At 28.5% G+C, this 20,984-nt stretch overlaps 1 protein-coding gene across 1 annotated transcript in view; it reads right to left on the reverse strand.

Annotated features, from left to right (window-relative positions):
* The window catches only part of LOC111625267 (lon protease homolog, mitochondrial-like), a 71,923-nt gene extending 53,130 nt beyond the window's left edge, over positions 1–18,793 (reverse strand). Inside the window, exons 1-9 of the mRNA XM_023368369.1 lie at positions 18,295–18,793; positions 16,808–16,896; positions 15,844–15,960; positions 12,069–12,094; positions 11,832–11,995; positions 11,169–11,348; positions 3,411–3,499; positions 990–1,128; positions 778–900 (exon numbers count right to left, since the gene is read on the reverse strand). Of these exons, the coding sequence (XP_023224137.1) occupies positions 778–900; positions 990–1,128; positions 3,411–3,499; positions 11,169–11,348; positions 11,832–11,995; positions 12,069–12,094; positions 15,844–15,960; positions 16,808–16,896; positions 18,295–18,759 (1,392 nt within the window). The 5' untranslated portion in view covers positions 18,760–18,793. The remainder of the gene's footprint in view (positions 1–777; positions 901–989; positions 1,129–3,410; positions 3,500–11,168; positions 11,349–11,831; positions 11,996–12,068; positions 12,095–15,843; positions 15,961–16,807; positions 16,897–18,294) is intronic.
* Positions 18,794–20,984: the final 2,191 nt, after the last annotated feature.

Genomic DNA, 20,984 nt, shown 5'->3' on the forward strand with positions numbered 1-20,984 from the left:
AGTTGATAATGTTATTTTGGCATATTTAAGTATTTAATTGCTTTCAAATGTTTGTATTTATTTCAAAGATTAATGTTTCCATGTGCTATTTATAATTGTTCCATATCCTGAATATGGTCTATCAAATAGGTTGAAAACATCTAATTTTTGAATAAAGTATTGCTATTATAATGTGATTGTTTGCTTAATGGTTAAAGCAGCATTTGTATAAAATTTCACTTCAGTATTATTTCATAAACAGAGATGTTTCCATTTCATATTGATATTTCGTCCTGGTGTACATAAACAACTTTTTAGAATTCGTCTATGTATACAGATTTAAAAATAAAGCAATTACCAAACTATTGCCAGATTATATCAGGTTATATTAATGTTACTATTAATAATTAAATGTTAAGTAATTTGGCCTAGAGGAAAGCATTAAGCACCATCTTTTGATAAATATAACAAAAATAATGTTTTAATAATTAAATTAGAAGATTCCGGAAGAAAAGAATTGGCCCAAAATGGGACTCAAACCTGCAACGCCTGCTTACTGTGTAGTTGCATTGCCAGTTAAGCTACCAAGACCTCTGTCCAATCTTCACTTTCAGAGTTATTAATTTAGATATAACTATACTGATTACTCACAATGTCAATAGCCTACCTCAAGACCAAATTATTTAGCATTTAATTATTAATAGTAACATTAATATAATCTGATGTAATCTGGTAATTGTTTGGCTTTAATCTAATAACCAGGTTTATGGATGTTTACATTTGAATAAAAGCAATTACCTCTCTATTTAAAGCTTTTGCAATAGATTTTGCAATACTTGTTTTTCCAACTCCTGGGGGACCATAAAAACATAAAATTTTGCCTTGTGTTGAACCACGTAAATTACTAACTGCAATAAATTCCTTAAAATATTCAAAAAGACACAAAAGGAAAATTATTTTTGATTTTGTTCAGATATATATTATATTTTTGAACAATATTACTAGCTTACTAAAATACGCTTTTTCACATCATCCATTCCATAATGATCTTCTTCTAACACTTCTTTGGCGCGTTTCAAATCAAGATTTTCAACACTTGTTTTACCCCAAGGTATATTTGTCAACCAATCTAAATAATTTCTTGTAACACTAGAAAAGGTAAAATAATAGTTACAAAATGTTCAAATCTTTATAAGAGTTATAAATAAATAACAATATGAAAAAATGTTATTTTCAAATTATGATCTAACTACTCAGAAATCATAAAATACTCAGAAATTATAAAATAGTCAATTTAATCTTTTAGGCCACAAAAACTCAGAAAAAATTATAACATAACAAAATTTTAATAGACTGTACAATATTTTTGATGGAAATCCCCACTTGTCAATGATATGATGTAATTGAAAGGACTAACTGTTTGCACTCCAAAATTTTAATATTACAGTAGTGCTTGACACTAAGAAATTTTTTAATCTCTTAACTTAAAACTCTACAAGTCTTTTAATAATCACTCAGACCCAATATAGATATAAACTTGTACTCCAAAAATTTTTTTATATGAGTAGTCAGTCACTCACTCATATAAAACTGGTAACTGTTCTATATAACATATCCTCATTTTCAGTAACATAATACCATTCATCATATTGTGCAACACTACTCCATCATCATCAGTGCCATTCTCAATAATCTCAATAACTTGTTTTTTTGTTTTTTATCTTATCGTCACTGCTTAAAACTGTCTCCAAACAGTTCAATGTTTGTTTGTTTGCTTGTTAAGTTATGGCAACACAACATTTGGGCGATCTGCCTAGAGGGATGCCTTCCAGGAAGTCTTTTTAAGAGTAAATGGCCCCTATTCAGGTATTACAGATATGAAGAAAACCCAAAAAACTCCACGTGGCCAGCCCATCCTGGCAAGGCGTGAACCCAAAACCGAACTCCCAGTGTTCAGGAAATGGAACTGCTTGGCCAGTGGTGGGCTGCCAAACAGTTCAAAATCAAACTTGCATTTACTTTGAGTATTTTCACAAAGTTCCTCTTTTTTATTTTTATGAATGAAAAACTTATATAATAACTTGTATTTATGATTTTACACATATTATCATCATAATAATGCATGTTAAATTGTGATGTAGACACACATTGCCACAGCAGTACCAGTGAACAAGTGACATATACTATTGATGTCATTGTAGAAATATCTATAGAGTTATGATAAACACTATGCATATCACAGTAATTATAGTGAACTTGTAGTATATATTAATAACCTAGCAAATCATCATAGTTACACCATTGGAGTTATGGTGTATACTATCAATGTTGCTACAGTGGCATTATTGGTGTGCAAAGGGAATGCTCTTTCAAGTACAATATATCATTTAAAACAGTGGTCCTCAACCCACGGGCTGCAAACCGGTACCGGTCCATGAATCAAATGGTACCAGGCCACCCAAGGAACATTAAATTACTGGTATTTCCATTTTATTTACTATAGTGTATTTCTCTCAGGTTTGTGCAACTTTCAATGGACGACGGGACAACGGAATAAACTGGACATAAGAAACACACTTCGGGTGTCATTGTCTCCTATTACCCCCAGATGGAACCGTCTTGTTGCAAAGAAACAAGCTCAGGGTTTTCATTGACTTAACATTCTAATGAGTTAAAATGTTAAATCACATTATATTCATTTTTTGGTGTAACTATATTTTATTTTGAAGGCATGTTTAAATACAATTAAATTAAAATTATTAAATTATATCAATCTAAAATATAAACAATCAATGTCCCCCCCTCAGTGGGCCGCGGTAAAATATCAAACATTGACCGGTCCGTGGCGATAAAAAGGTTGGGGACCGCTGATTTAAAATATATAAAACTCCGAAATTTTTGAAAATTAAGCCTGATTATTTGTTTGCTTATTTTATGTAAGAATTTCCAATTTTCTTTCTTTCACATCTTTTCCCCCAGCTTTAATTTTCAACTAATATGTAATAAAAGTATTCTGAAGATTGAATTCTTTGTCTAGATATAAGTCAAAGTAAATGTATTCCAAAATTTAAAAAAATATTAAGATATTAATTTTTCAAAATTACTGTATTATTTAAAATACATAAAACATAGAGTACATGTAATTTATATTGTACTGAATAACTGAATCAATGTAATCATATATTCTTGTTACTAAGAAACTTTTTTAAGGTAACTTTAGGTTTCAACTTTTAGTCCAAATTACAACATATCTATATAGTTAATTAGCCAATATCTAGCTTGATAATTAAGCCAGCTGTATCATTTAATTTTATTACTATAATTCAGGCTTGGTTTTCTATATGAAACAAAATATAATTTTTCAATAAATTGTCTATCACAGAAAAAGTTAATTCATTGTTTAAAAAAGAATAATGAGAATATTTTATTACCTAAATTCTGATGAATGATTATCTAGGAAAGAGAGTTTATTTAATTCTTCTTCTATAACTTCAAGAACAGGTTTTGGAACTACAAGACTCTAAAATTTAATAAAATTATATTTAATAATAATAATAATTTTAAAATAAATTACATTAAAATAGTCTATATTGATTTAAAAAGTTCATCTGAAAAAATGTAATCCCTTTTTCAAATATGGCAAATTCTGACACCAAATTGTCAATAATTAGAAATAAATTGCCTTTTTTAATAGATAAAGTTTATTAGCAAACAAAGAATGTTTTTGGCTCATCTTGAGCCAACATCAGCTTACAGATACAAATTTTAAAATAATGGATCATCATTTCAAATATATTACACATCAAACAACAATATTTAAGTTATAAACCAAAAAAATTTAGATTGACAAATAGTATTTACACTTAAAGTAAAAACAAAATGTTATAAACTAATTCAAAAACATTAATTAACAACAAAGAAGTGTAAAAACAATAATTAATAAGAGAAATGTGTTTAAATTTAGAAATAAGGTATATAGTGAGTCTAAAGAAATCTTTTGGCATCAAAGGTTACCAATCAAGTCAAATCTAACTTCAGTACAATCTTAGAATTGATTACTTTAATATACCTATACAACATATATACATACACACTCATATACATACAGAGTGACTATAATTTGTAATTAAAATACAGTACTATCTCAGTAATCAAACATACATGGGACCAAAACAAGACAGATTAAGAAGATTGCTGAATAATTGAAAGTAAAGTAAACTCAATGGCATGTAAACAAATTTGACATCACACATTTAACTGTTAATGATGCAGAAAAAGCATGTGTCAGATTATTGATCAAAACTTCCAAGCATCATCTTCACTAGTCCAAGGATTCATGCAGACTCACTATACATTTTATTTCTAAGTTTAAATATATAATCTAATCTGTTTTTTTTATATTATCCTGTATATTTTAAGTCAAAAAACACCAATTTATTAATCAAACAAACATTTTTAACCTTGTTTAAAGGTTATCCTCAGATCAGAACAAAAATTGAATAGTTTAAAAAATCAAACAATTTAAAACATATGAAATGTTGCATGCATAAAGGTAAAGCAGAAAATATTATCCTGTTATTAATACATTCCATTATTATGATTTTAAACTTCTTGATATTATAATTAATACTTTTAAATTAATTTTATGTTTTGTTTTACTTTTATTTTAAATATAAATAATTATCTTTAATTTATATTTATTAGTTTATAATTTAAATGTTATTGTTAAATTTGTAACGTGTTCCTAATAGTTGTTCCAATGTTCAAACGTTTGGATCTACAAGATGATATTGGCCTAAGATAGGCTGGAAACATTCCTTGTTTACTAATATAATTTGTTACCAGAAAAAACAATTTATTTCTAAAAATTTAAATATTTGTAACCACATTTTCTAAATAAAGTGATGAACAAAATCGAAGCTCAAAAATCATTAATGAAAGCTTAATAAAAGTCTTCCGTAGTGACCTTTCAGATATTGAAGACTTAAAAAAAAAATATGGATTTTCTTTCATTATCCTTTTCAGAATTGGTCTTTAGAAAGTTTATTTAAAATAATTACAATACCATTATTCCCAAAGCTCACACCAACAAGTCAAAATTCAATTTGTAGGCTTATTTTCAACATGTTTTTATTTGGAGAGAATAGATACTCATAACTATCTTAAAAATATGTAAAACTTGGTATCACATTGTCAATAACAAAAACTGCCAAATTAAGGTTATCAAAATGTTTAATATGAAACATTTTCAGTGCATAATTATCTTTCTAGCATCAAGGAAAGAAATACATTTATTGGCAGAAGTGAGCTAATCTAAGATGACCATCACGTTAAATGAATATATATGTGTATCACTCCATATATTTACAGAAGGTATTCTGTTTAATATTATAGACACAAGATCTCCAAGTCTTATTTATAGCCTTTGAAATATTGCTGATCCTAATTTCTTCTTTTATCTGGATGAATTATACTGTACATAAAGTACAGTATAACTAAGCCAGATCTCAAAATATAAACCAATAACAGCATATCTGGAATACTGAAAACTAAATTTCAGCTTTTTATTCCTCTAAATCAGTGGTTCTCAACCAGGGTCCATGTAACATTACTGGGGGCCCACAGAAAAAAAAATACCGAATTGGGGGTTCACAGTGATATTTTAATGGTCTACAGGGTAGTTCTACTTCAGAACAATTGTTTTATTGAGAATTAAATTTCTACAGTATATATATTGTTAATTTCTTTATTACTCATTTCTTGCATAAGAGTTAAAATATAAATTATTTAAAATATTGAATACATATATGACATATATATATCATTGACAAAGGTCAAAGAGAGATTATAAACCTGGGTTTGTTAGGAGAATCTTATACAATCAGCATCATGTCACTTGACAGTGACATTTCTTAACGTTTTCCTTTCTTTTTTTATTAGTGAAAAATATAAGGTTTTTTTCTGTGCAATGTCTATAGAGGTCCACAAAAAGAAAATTAAGAGGGAAAGGGGTCCATAAGCAAAAAAAAAAAATTGAGAACCGCTACTCTAAATACAACATGAATTAAGTAATATCTTTGTTAAAGAATGATGCTGATTATTAACTTTGTTAACAATATAGTTTGTATCATAAGAATTATTTAGCCATAAAAAAACCATCAGATTTGTCCTATTCATCTGTACTGATCTGTAGGTTCTCACAATCATAACTTACCCAAAATGAAAATTTATTCATTTTCATTTTCAGAAAATCTATTTCTTTCATTACTAATTAGTAATGAAAGAAATAGATGAAAAAATACAAAACATCCCAGGGATAAAGACTGTAATGAGGTACGTAGNTACGGAATAAGAAACAAACCTGTATGTATATTTTTATAAAAATCTTTGTACAATTTATCTGTTACGAATGCTATAATTATATTGTTGTTATATATTGTTATTTGTAGCAATGTTTAATTATATTGCAGATCTAAGCCCAAAATTGATGAATAGAATAATGTTCAAGGAATATTAAAACAAAAAAACAAGAAAAAAATCCATATGTATATTTTTTGTAAAGGAGAAAAATACCTCTTTTTTAGAAAAATTTTTGTGTCTTAATTTTATCATTGTTTGTCATTTATAGCAATATTTTCAACATATTACATTTTATGCCCAGTACTGTTGGTTTAGTAGAATATATTTTTTTTCGAAAAAACCTGTACGTATAATATTTTGAAAACTTTATAAGTTTTTTAAAACTATTTATATGTCATTTTATGATTTTTATGATTGTGTTATTATTGATTATAGCAATTGTTAAATCATACTGTGATTCATACCAAGATAGGCAATATAATGTGATAAAATGAAAGTGCCGTATCAATGTAACAATCTAACTGAAGATAAAAGGAAATGTGTAAAATCCTTAAAGGTATTAATAATGTGTTTATGTTATGTGACTTAACATCTAGATACTTCATTGATTTTTTAATCTGTATATTTTTTGTTAACTTAATTTCTATAATTGTAATTTATAGAACACTGAAGAGGAATTGGAAATATGAAACCAGTTCAAAATGCATATGTAAAAATATAATAAAAGAATTCATTAACCTGATGCTGTAAGATAGGCTACCGAAAGAATTTGTCGGATTAAAGAGAGAACCATTCACAAATGAATATACAGCTTTAACCAGTAAATTCAAGATTTATTCATTTTTGACTATAATATTTCATAGGAATTTTTGCATATAAAATTCCAATAAATTCTGTTATCTACATTTCAGTTACCTGCAATTCTGTTACCTATTTTCTTAAAATGCTTTGAACTTTAATTTTGGATACAAATTTTTTATGTATATGTAACATAATATCTGTGCATACATATATTTACTGTGAGACCCGAAAGGCCCTGGGTCTAATTTATGAATTTTTATTAATAATGGTAAAATATTGACACAAAATATTACTTCATTTTTTGTGAAAAATAGTGTTTTGGACGTGGGAAAAACCAGATAACAGATGCTACTTCCTTTCACAGAAGAGAACATCCTCTGACTTTTTCTTATCTGGTTAAAAATCTCGCTCAGATGGGAAATGGTTACCCCTCATTCATCCCCCTTTCGTCCGTTCTCACGAAAGAGTTACTGGCCGATGATTGGTCGAAATTCAGAAGATATAGAGGGAACTTGTCCGAATTCAGGGAGTTCTTCGACAGATCCGAAGCATCTAAACTCCACACAGTTCTCCTCCAGATGGCCAACGCCCTTAACGAAGTCCCATAGACTAAGTCCCGAGTCTACACGTAGAAGTGACACTTTTATATTTTGTGCACGTATTGATCTCCTGTACGAAAGTAAATGAATTCTATCTACAAGGAGTCCTTTACCTACAGAGAAGCAGACGACGACAACTAAACAGGTTGTATGTTTTATCACAAATTTTGTGAGCTCTCTCTCTCGATCGCGCATCAACCTAGAATAAGTCTTAGCCTATAGTTTGTCGCTTAATTGTCGTTCATTGATATTTGTATTCGTTGTTTTTAGATTATTAAATTTACTCTTGTTTAATTTACTCAAATGTCTCTTAAATTGATTCTGAATCAGATCGCAAACGCGTGTTAATCCGCGTATAATAAGTGTGATTAACTGGTGTCAAGGAATCCTGACGAGCATCTGAACTTCGCAGTTCGGATCATATAGCGATTATCGCCCTCCTATAAAACGTTTAGAGAGCCGATCACACGATCGTGTGCCAGTAAGTGATATAGGTAATTTCCCTATACCCTTGGCTACTCTCACATTACATTACATATGCAGACATATGCATTGTTGTTTATATATAAGGTGTTTCAGAAATATTTAACCAAATTTCAGACTTAATCTTAATAAAAAAGTTCAAGGTCCTTTTTTTTTTAATCTGAAATTTAATTAGCAGGTTATTAAATTAGGGATATCATTTCCATTTTTTTAAGTCTAACTAAGTAATTTATCAGTAATTAAATTAGTTTACTGATTATACACCTTTATTAAACAACTCATTTTTCAATCAATCCCTCTTAATTAAATTATATTTATTTAATTAATTCAGCTAATTGTACTTTTGTAATAGTTCATTAGCCTCTTTGAGACATAAAGACATAAGGAACTTTCAATAATCACCATAGATAGAAGAGCAAAAACCACACAAATGCCAAATACAGAGGAGCAAGTTACTGCTATAATTAATGAAGATCCTTATACAAGTACAAGACAAATAGCTAGAATAATCAATGCAACTCACTTAAATGTATGGAGTATTCTTTATAAATACTAATTGTATAAATACCATTTACAGCAAGTGCAAATACTTGAGTCACACTATTTTCCTCCAGAAGTACAACCTTGTCAACAATGTTTGTGAAGTAGTATTAATCTTTGTGTTCTCAGGAATGAACTATTCACAGATAAAATTATATTACAGAGACATTTCATAGAATTCAAAAATGTTAATAACATCATTACATTTTGACATTTAAACACTTATTAATGAAGCTTCGGAATAGAACAATGTCAATTTTTTTATTTCAGTTTTCTCTCTCTATAAGCATATGAAATTTAGCCAAACATATCTGATACATCCTGTTTGTGCATGTGTATATATACATAAATATACATGTATCAGAATTGTACATGTATGTATATTTATATACACAATTATATTAAATGTTAATTTTGTTAATTATTTGTTTAAAATTCATGTTGTATGATTTAAATTTGAAATTTGTTTGCTGCAAGCAACATTTTTATAATTTTCTAAAAACACTTGTTCTGTAGTTTTTCTTATAAAAAAACAGTAAACTTGAAAAAGAAATTATACCAAGTGAATATGTTTGTTAATTATAATATTATATATTTTATNATCCCATGTAATTAGTATATAGCTATTAACCTACTTTGCGTTGAATTTTCATCGATGTTAAGCCTAACAAAAATTATTTAAAATAATAATTGTTGCTATTGTAGCGTTAAAAATTAGAAAATTAAGCCTCGTTTAAATACTGGCTCCCTTTCATGGTCGAATGAGTGTTGCCAGCTAAAACACTTAAAAATAATATTAAGGTAGCCAAGACATAGCCAAATATTGTAGCGCCACATCACTAGCGGACATTTGAAATTTGCCAACTAGGGCGGTTGGTTAACCGAGGTGTCGGTTAATCGGGGGTCGGATAATCGAGGCTCTACTGTAATTTTTTTAAAATCCATGTGCATGTTTATTAAGAAGAAATGAAATAATAAATAATTATAACTTGTTTTGCATCTTTAATAAGTTTAGATATTCTAAGTGTTTTAACACTTAGAATATTCAAAAGATCAGATAAAAACCATGTTCAAATCTAGAACTCTCATATACAAATTAAAATATATTAATAGTTAAAATCAAAGTATTCTAAATCATTCTCAAAAAAATGAAGATTGTTTAATAAATAAGATTTCCATTTTTGTAAAATTAATTTGGGAAGATGTATTTTAAACATTTATAACTGATATATGATCTATATGTGTATAAATGATAGTCATAAACTGATTATCACACCTACTTTTAACAATTTTATTAAGTTTTATTTTTTTTTTTAGAATATACAAAATTTCTTCTTACTGGCTTTTTATATTTTAGAGTTTAATAGTATTTTATTACACTCTCTTCTTTTATAATTTATGGAATATACAAGTTTCCCTAGATCAACTTTTAATTTTTATTATTTTAATAGAATTTTACCATACTTTTCCTTTTATAATGAAAAGTTGCCACTTTAAAACCACATGTAACTTCTGCATAAAGATTGATGTAAAATAAAGAAAACCAACAAGGGACATATTATCCAAAATGAACATCATCTAAAATTAATAAAGCCTGTATATCTATCTTTGTTCTATATTCCTGTATGATACATTCTCTCAAGCAATCTTATGCTTACTCCTAACAATTAAAACAAGAACAAGAGACAATCAAGTACAAATAAATTTAAGAAGTTCTTTTAACACATCAACCATCTTTTAGTAGTCCATATTACATACAGTAACNATTTGGGAAGATGTATTTTAAACATTTATAACTGATATATGATCTATATGTGTATAAATGATAGTCATAAACTGATTATCACACCTACTTTTAACAATTTTATTAAGTTTTATTTTTTTTTTTAGAATATACAAAATTTCTTCTTACTGGCTTTTTATATTTTAGAGTTTAATAGTATTTTATTACACTCTCTTCTTTTATAATTTATGGAATATACAAGTTTCCCTAGATCAACTTTTAATTTTTATTATTTTAATAGAATTTTACCATACTTTTCCTTTTATAATGAAAAGTTGCCACTTTAAAACCACATGTAACTTCTGCATAAAGATTGATGTAAAATAAAGAAAACCAACAAGGGACATATTATCCAAAATGAACATCATCTAAAATTAATAAAGCCTGTATATCTATCTTTGTTCTATATTCCTGTATGATACATTCTCTCAAGCAATCTTATGCTTACTCCTAACAATTAAAACAAGAACAAGAGACAATCAAGTACAAATAAATTTAAGAAGTTCTTTTAACACATCAACCATCTTTTAGTAGTCCATGTTACATACAGTAACATGCTTACGTCAAAGTAAAATCATAAACAAAAATTGCAATAATTTCTCCAAAACTGTTTAATGATATACCAATACTTTTGCTTCATTATTTAATAATCTACTTTTGTTATACTTACCCAAATCTGATAAATAAACTGGATTATCAACTACTCGCTGTCCAGCTTGAATCATTAATTGAATAGATTCTCTATAGAGTGGATTCATTGAAATAATGTCTCTAATTGTTTTTACAATTTCTTGTGTGAAAGCCTGTTTAAAATATACATTTTACATGAATTCAAAATGTTGGTAATATAATTGGTTATAAAATTAATTCTTATAATTATGATACTGTAAACATTATACTTTAACACATTAACTGCCATCCAACGTGCCGGCGATTTAAAGAGAAGAGATTTAAACTTCTGCTCAAATTAATGTGAAATAAATCAATACACTGGCCAAAATCAACTATTATATCAATTATCTTTTGCAATGTTTAAAGGATAATGAGATTATCATCATTATAATATCAAAACAATATAAATATCTAAATACAAATTACAATCATCAGAAAAACAAAGATTACGATACAGTATATATATATTTTTTTCATATTTAATGTCAGAATAAATTCAGCTAAATATAGTTTACTTTTTGGAAATCGTGTTTTTATCTTTATCTTTTTGATAAATTTAATTTTAAATTAAAACGAAATAATTTCAACTACTTAATCTTTTTTAAAAATTTTACCTTCACTTTTTCATTCATTTCAAACTTTTGATGAGTGACATTTTCAACTTCAACCATCAAAACTTTAGGAGGAGATGGCAAAACTTGGGGTTCAACCTGAGATTCACTTTTTTGATTGTTATTTTTTCGATTTCTTTTCCTTTTTTTAGTATAAACATCATTATCTGAAATATTAAAATAAATATCTATTTTAATAATGTAAAAAATTAAATAAATAAAAAAACATAATTTTGTTACCTGTTATTTGTTTAAGAATACGAATTCTGAAAATAAAAATAATTATATTAAAGACTTATTACCAAAATAACAATTTAAATTTAATTAACCTTTTAACGATATTCATTAAAAACATGAACTTTGATTGTCTAAATAACATCTTCACTTGTCCTTTTCACATCATCTAAAATACTCTAAAGCTTAGTTCACACTGAACAAATAGCGAAAACGAACGTGAAAAGCGATTTTTATTCGCTTAGTGAAATTGATCCATACAACCAAAAGCAAATAGTAATTGCGAATTTTAAGCAGCCAATCATTTGCAAGCAAGCAAAAACGTCATCTCAAAAACCAAAATGGCTGATTCTGATATTCTGTCATTAATCAAATTTGTTTATTTATTGAGAAAGAAAAATAAGTCAAAAAGAAAATGATGCTGGGTGAGAGAAATATGAAAAATCCATAATTACATGTACCCTATTGCGTGAGAAAGTTTCTGTAGCCATCTTGAAAACAACAAGAACCATGTGACAACTAGCAGGAATATGATTGGTGCAAAATTTTTTCACTAGAGGAAAAGCCTGACAGTTCCGAACTTTGAAGCGATTCACAAAATGGTAAAATTCACCAAAAACGATGTCATGTTTGACATGTTGTTCGCTCTGTTTTTCGCTTTTGCCAACAAATCATGCTTCGTGTGAACTAAGCTTTTATTTGAGGCTGTTATCTCAAAAAATCATGTTAAAAGTAAAAGTACCCACTGGTGATTGGATAATATTGTAAAAATAAATATATGAGGTATTACATTTAAAAATCCCAGACACTAAAGTTCATTATCCTAAAGCAGTGTTTCCCAATCATTTTGAATTAGCAGCACACTTTGAATTTAATTAGATTACTGCAACACACCATAATTCTTAAAATAAAAATGTTAAAATTCTTTTCTAATTAAAAAGTTGTCCATTTTAATATCTGCTTAAAATTTAAATTAAATTACAGTTGATTTTAAAAAATTTTTGATAATACAGAAATTAAACTTACCAAGACAAAAACCTTCAATTTTACAAAGGGATCACAAGGAATACTCTTTATACATTTTTTAATTTTTGTTCTGATAAATGGGGCTATGCTACCTTACTATGAACCTCTATCACTTCCCTTTAAGTAGTATAAAGTTAATTTTTTTACATTTACAGTGTTTCCATATAAAAAAACAACCTTTTTAAGTGTTTCAGATATGATAGTAAATAAGAATAATATGAAAAAATACTCATTCTTTAAACAATATTATGAAAAAAAAAGTATGATTTTAGTCAATGTGTCTAATAATTCAGCAGTATACTGTACTGTACATGCTCCAAAAAGTTGGTACAAAGACATATGAATAGATGTATGCAACTTTTGTGATGGAGGTATGATGAAGCTGAAAATTTTGCAACAATCAGCATTTCAGTGAATACCTCCTTCTCCCTTTGATCAGTTGGCAGTAAAAAGATGAAAAATAAATGAAATTTTAAAAAAAAAAGCTTATTCAAAATTCTAAAAAATATTTATTATTTCCATGACATATCTGAGGCACTCTTGTGACACACTTGTATTGCAGCACACAGGTTGGGAAACACTGGCTACAGTATTGTCCTAGCAACATTGCCTATGTATAAATAAATAAATTTGTGTTTTTAATAAACTTCAGTGTCCAGAATTTTCGAATGTAATACACTGAAAGACCAAATGTCATGGCTATAGCAATTAAAGAAGAGTTTACATGCTGCACTTTTAATCAATATGATGCTAACTGGGGACTATTCAGCACCCACAGTCAATAATCTCCCACTATTGCACTGTTGCTACAACCACTGGCTAAGAAGCCAGCTATTACTTTACCCTGGCATGGTGTTTATATACAAATATAAACATTTGTAAGCACGAGCCAAACAATTGCTAGATTAGATCCTTTGAATTAACTGAGTTAAAATTATTATTTAACCCAATTAATTCATATTATTGTAAATGTTATATTTATTAATTTAATGTTACATTTAAATCTTTCAAAAAATTGTAAAAATATGATGTTTAATTAAATGTAAAAAAAGATAATTTCTTGACAGCAAAGTAATCAAACTTTAGAATATGGAACACATGCAAAAAAAAATTCCATTATATTAAGTTTGGTTCAACCAATAATATAGATAAAACAGCAAAAATGACGGCTGATTTACCAAGAAAGTACGTACGGAAGTTTGGATTCTAAATATTTAAAATAGGCGGAAAATTTCTTTATTGTAATGTATGACATAAATTTCTTCCTTCTAAAAAAACAGTTTCAAGTATCTCAGCATGTTGAAATGTTATGACATCAGTGTGATATGAAGCATCAAAACAAGCCAACACAGTAACTAATCACAGGTTAAGTTCTAGTTGCACTGAAACTAACTTTAGAAGAATTCATGATGTCAGTTAAAAACAAAACATTACTATCAACTTCAACACTAAATCTATAATTAGTTAATAATTTAAGAGAATTTACTCATTTCTCGTCATTTGTATAATGGTGTAAACAAAAACATGACTACTTCAGACCAGTGACTTAAATATAGGATGAGGAAAACTAGGTTTATTTAGTCATCCTCAAACATCTTATAAGCAATTGTATGTATAGAAATAAATTCAATAATAAGCAATTAAATAGCATAAATAAATAGCATAATTTTCAAATCCCTTGTGTCACCTATTGTTACAGATTTATCCCCTACCACCTAAACAGTGTGATATTAGTTTTACTTACAGACAGAACTAAGTATTATGCATTTCAACCTACAAATTTCAATGTATATTACTGGGCTTTTAACATGCGTAAACCTGGCATTTTTACATGCATATTTATGCACATATATTGCAATTTTAAATGCATATACCTCCTGTCCATACTAATGGCTAACAGATGGCTACTTGCATGAGATCACTGCCAATTTGATGTAGATTGACCACAAGTTTCAGAAAGGACTTTCCTACTTGCATTCTATGGGATGTGGTAGCCAACAACCCATTTGCATATAATTGCTGACAACACAAAATTTTATCAATGTTAAACATGGGCAACATTGATCCTCCTTGGCCACTTTTATGTGCCTCACTCCACCACAGTAATGTCCTTGTATTGCAAACCTGCCATTGGGAGCTCCAATGGCAGGTTTGCAATACAAGGACATTATTGCAAATCATCTTCCTGATTCTCAAGCACTTTGGTAGGAAGGGGTATTTGTACAAAATAACGCAGTGTGTCATTAGTCTTTAGTTGCAAGGAAGTGGCTCAAAGAACACTCAAACAACTTTACCACCATGATTTAACCCCCATAATCCTGATATGAAACCCTCATAGCATCTGTGAAACATAATGGAAGCAAGCCTACAGTCCATGAATCCAGCACAATCAACTGTATGGGTGGGTAGTCATCCATACAGTAGGTCCATACAGTATGGGTAATCAATGTATGGGTAGTCATCCATACCAAACAATACTAGCAACTTGTTGCCTTCCATATGGCTGCATTAGTAAGAGCTTGAAGAGATTAACCCATTATAAGATATGTATCCCTTGACTTTTGACCTATCATCATATATTTATTTTGCATTATTATCCAATCACCAGTGAACATTTTTAGTCTTTTACATAACTTACTGATTTCATAGCCTCAAGAAAATGTTGAACTTCAGTGCATTTTAGATGAGTTCCTGGTGTGAAAAAGACCAAGTGAAAATGCACTGTATCTTTTTTTTCTTTAATTTTTTTTTTTACCTTCTATAGGCCATCACAATCATTCGTAATTTTTCTCCCAAATCTTGTAATTCATGAATCTGTACAAAAGTTCCTACTGGATATAAGTCATCCAACTTTTCCATGACTTCGTCATCACTTAAAATATAAATAAAAATTTGATCATCATAATACTTATGTTAAAAGATTTCCAAATTTAAAAAATAACAAATAAATCTAATAAATTAAAAATTCCTTCATTCTGTATTAGCAAATTTAAGAAAAGCTTATGAATATTAGTTAAAATAGTCAGGATTTATTTCTTAAAATCATAATTATTTCTAGTTATCATTGGAAAAAGATTTCAATAAAGCATATTCTTTTTGAATAATAATTTCAAGGACCACATTTTATTTTGTTACTAAAATTATTGTAAACAAATTCATAGTCTTTCTAACATAATATTCATTTCAAATCCAAGTACAATTTGTATTTATAAATAAAATTGATCAAAATCAACAAACACCTAAGAAATTTATAATATTTCTTTTTATAAACTTTGATAAAATGATATTTAAACTGAAATTTTCTGTTAAATAAATTCTGACACACTTTTCAATTTAGTAATTTGAGTTTTTTTAACTCATATTCAAAGATAAATGCATTAATTTCTAACAAACATTCAAATTTACAAAAGCTAAAAGTTATTTCTAAAATTTATTCTTTCGAATAATTTTTAGAAGTTTGATCTTTATTCATTTTAGAATTTAAAATATCTAATCTTGAAAATGAATTGCAAAGCATGAAAGTACACAAGATGAAATTGTATTTATTTAGTAGAAGCTTCAAAAAATATTTTGTTCATGCATAAGAATAATTTGGAGTTTATATTTGAATTATACCAGATGTCTTGTTTCTCGTAAATTTAAAATGTTTTGATATTATTGTATTATTATTTTCATATATAATCTAAAATATGTAAGTAAAAATATAACTTAAACTTTACCTTTCTTCTCTTTTCAAAAAGACGCCTGCATATGGTTGATTTAATCGAACATTCTTTCTGATGATTTCAATTAATTCTGGATTAGATATCTGAATAAAAACAATTTTATTATTTCTATTTTTTGTTTTATTTATTAATTATATTTTAATATTAGATGCATAAATTATCTTTGAACAAGAAATTGTAAATTCAATATTTAGCAAATACAGAGTATTTTTGTTAATCCAAACTATTTATTGCTTGAAGTTATTCACATCAGCAGCATTCAGGATGTTTGCTGGCTTTCAAAATATGTTCCTCATTGAAGAAAGGAACCAAATAATTGTTCTTCAATTATAATTCTCATTCTTCACTTCAATAATTTTGATTACACCACATAAAAACAATTCAAGTTATAAATGGGATATGAATTAAACACGAGAGATTCAACAATTAATTGTGAAAAGACTGAAATAAAATAGTTTATTTTTTTTTTCACATAGCTGATTACAGTAATTATTATATGAGTATAATATAACAATAATACAATATTTCTATAAAATTTTTTTTGATAACATAACATTATTAACACAAATGTTTACATTGTGTTAATAATGTTAACTATTAACCTGTGCTTTATTAAAGAATCTGCACCTATATATTTTTGCACATATCACAGCAATATGACATGTGCAAAATATACAGGTGCAGATTCTTGCATATATACAAGATTCAAAGGAAAGCCCATACATCCCCTATAATTTTAAACCACCTGTCATAGTGCCACTGAAGTAATTGACATCTATAGGAATTGTGCAGTCTGTTGAATGTGAATTTGAATTTAATGTTCCTATTGGTAAAATACAAGACTAAAGAAAATTAACTCAGAAACTAACAGAGATAGGCAAAAAAGTCCAATTACAAAATGAAAAACTGGTACATTTGGTACAAAACAATACTTGGTTCACCAGAAACACTTACAGTTAAGAACAGAAAACACTAAGAAAGTAATAAACATTTATTCAGCACAGATGCAACTAACTTGCCAAGTAATCTACTGTACACAGTGTTGAAAGCGTGCACCATCAGCAACAATGCACTTCTGGATTCNTCTGTTAGCGAACCCTTTGTTAAATATTTCGAATATCACCACTGCGAACGATTAAAGATACATCCTTATAAATCTCCCTTAGAATAGTGCTCCCTCATGCAGACTGCTGCTCTAAAAATGATGCAGATATGATACTTGTTTAAACACATTGCTCTGCTATCTGTTGATATATTTATAGAAGTCTTACTATGCTATACAAAACATATAGAAAAAAATCAAAAAAATAGAAGCGTGCTCTACGAAATAAACCATTTCCTTATCTGGTGCTCTATTAAGTGGATTCGACTGTACTTTAATATATATCTAATCTGTTTATATGATTTCATCGAATCATTTGCAGAACATAATTCTAATCTTACTTTATCTTGTATTTTAGAAATGGATACAGAATAATAACCTCGAGAACTTTGATAAATTGTGGAAAAACTGGATTCCTATTAACTGCGATAACTGGAACCACAGGCCAAACTTCTGGTACAGTTATAGCCGATAATGCATTGACCGACGACACATTACTAAGTTCTTTCTTCTCACCATTAGTACTTTCCGTTGGATTGTCCTGTTTATCCTCATCTTTCTTACTGCAATAATACCTGACATTTTGACAACTGTAATAGGAATTCAATCTGTAAACATTTGTCAATAGATATTTGTCTGTTGAATAGTCTGATGCAATCGGTTTAATACTGAAATTCAGATTCCTGCTTAAACAGTGAAGTGCGGATAAGTTTCTGTAACGATGTGGAGTCGATAACCACTGATTGTACCGCCACAAACGACGGTGTAAATACCTCATTGAAACACTATAACCACACTTTAACAAACTCATGTTGATCTTAACCTTAACAGCACATGAAAGCATGGAGCGCCATCTTGGATTGCCAGATAAAATAACCTAAAATAGCCAATATCGTTATGAAAATCGCCAAAAACATTATTATCATTTTATAATTGCATGTGAATATGTAATTTGAATAAACAAATAAAGATCTTTCGGGTTATTTAATTTTGAATACTTATGTGAAAAATAACAANTTTTTAAATCGAATGTTCTCCGTCATCATTTTAATCTAAAAAAATTAAAATAATAACAGATTACATTAGATTAAAAATAATATACTTATCATCAAGATATCATCTAATTGATTAGAACTGAAATACTGTATATACCAGATATTCTGTTAATAAGTCTTCACCAAAAATAAGACCATGGATGCATTCTTGGATTCTAGATTTATTTTCAATGCCTTAATTCTTCAGATTCCCCAAGTCCAATCACAATGCTTGGAATTAGAAAATCTGAAGAATCCAGACAATCAGATCAGGACAATGATATCATCAAAGAATGCTGAAATCATTTAGTTTCCATAATTATGCCCAGAGCATATCCATAGAAAAATCTAATACAGTCAAGTTCACTAAGAGAGCACCCTTGGGATTGCCACATCATGCTCTCATCTGAAGTAACAAGATCACCCAAGGAGTTATATGGTATTCAACTCTCTCCCCTTTTTTCATTTCTTAAGAGTTCTACATAACTTATAACACACTTGGCAATGTTAAAATTCATTATCATATAATTGACAAGACTATGTCTTGTTTATAAAATTGTACTGCCTGCTGGGTAACCAGCTTTAGAGGTATGAAAGAATACATTTCAAGAGTTGCAATTTGGAACAGAGTATTAGGTGCCCAAATCATGCGCATATAAAAAAAAAACAGATTTGTAGGGGGATGGAGAACCAAGTCAAAATAAAATTCAAAATGACAACATTCTCTACAAAAAGGCAGTAGTGTGAGATTTGCACGTGTTGCTCGTTGAAAAGTTGAAAATGCGAATGTTGTGAAATCGAATTTTGACAAACAAATCTTTGAAAAAGCCCATTTACCTGTCCCGTGTTATTCCCAACATATCTTTGGTCTCCTTGGTGACCAGAGATATGTCAGGAATAACACGGGACAGGTAAATGGGCTTTTTTCAAAGATTTGTTTGTCAAAATTCAATTGACCAAGTCAATTTGTTTCAAAGGGATACAGGTACTAGTTGAGATGTTGGTCGCCAGGATGGAGCCACCATCTGTACCAAAGATTCACAAGTACCCAAATAAATACAGTACCATCTTAAAGTAACATCACATGATCTCCAAAATCTGGTCACTAATCACTTCTTGTCTTGTCCCCTTGACAGAACGACATACATGATCTGCACTGTCTGTTCATATATATTTTATGATATCTTTTAAATATATAATTGCTTTTCATATATATCCAATAAAACCTATATTTCTGTAAGAAATGTTTGACTGTCCATTAATTAGAAAACTGACCAATGGAAAGTTTCATCTAATCTCAACAAATATCTGTTGGCGTATTTCTTGGAAATAATGTACCGAACGATCAGTGGTGATATTCAGCGGGTTCGCACAGGTTCGGCCGAACCCGTTGTTAACATTTTCAAAGTTTTCCGAACCCGTTGTTAAACACAGGTAACATTTCTCAGTGGTTTTGTTTCTTTTAAAAATTATATTAAAATATACGTATTATACTCTGTAACACTACTAAACTAGAGCCTTATACCCTGTTCGCCTTGGTGCAACGTCCATCGACCGTTTCAATCTCGACTGAAATGAGGTTTAATCGCAATCGACTCAAGAGAGTTCTTGAAACTAGGTCCAGTCATACGAGAGATCCCACAATTCCACGCGCACGAGAAAATACAAGATGGCTGCAGAACACGTGTCCCGCTATCGACAGCGGAATAAAAAAGATATTGTATTTCGAGAAACGATGACATCTGTCTATTATTATAATAATACCTAATGATAAAATAAATGATTTAGAAAAGTTTTTTCTTGAGAAAAAGCCAATTTTTATGTTTATAAAATATTTTGAATGAAAAATATTAAAATACTGTATGTACAAAATAAATAATTTTGAACACTTTTTTTAAATATTTATCAAAAAAATATTGTTTTGGCATAAACAATGTTAAATTTTAACTGACTTAATTTTGCGAACGCATCTTTTTTATTTATATGGTTATCTTAAGGTCAGTTTTTGCGCTAATGTTGCTAATGCACCATTTGA

Source organism: Centruroides sculpturatus, unplaced genomic scaffold, assembly GCF_000671375.1.
Source record: "Centruroides sculpturatus isolate CEXI.00-Female unplaced genomic scaffold, Cexi_2.0 scaffold221, whole genome shotgun sequence".
Lineage (NCBI taxonomy): Eukaryota > Metazoa > Arthropoda > Arachnida > Scorpiones > Buthidae > Centruroides > Centruroides sculpturatus.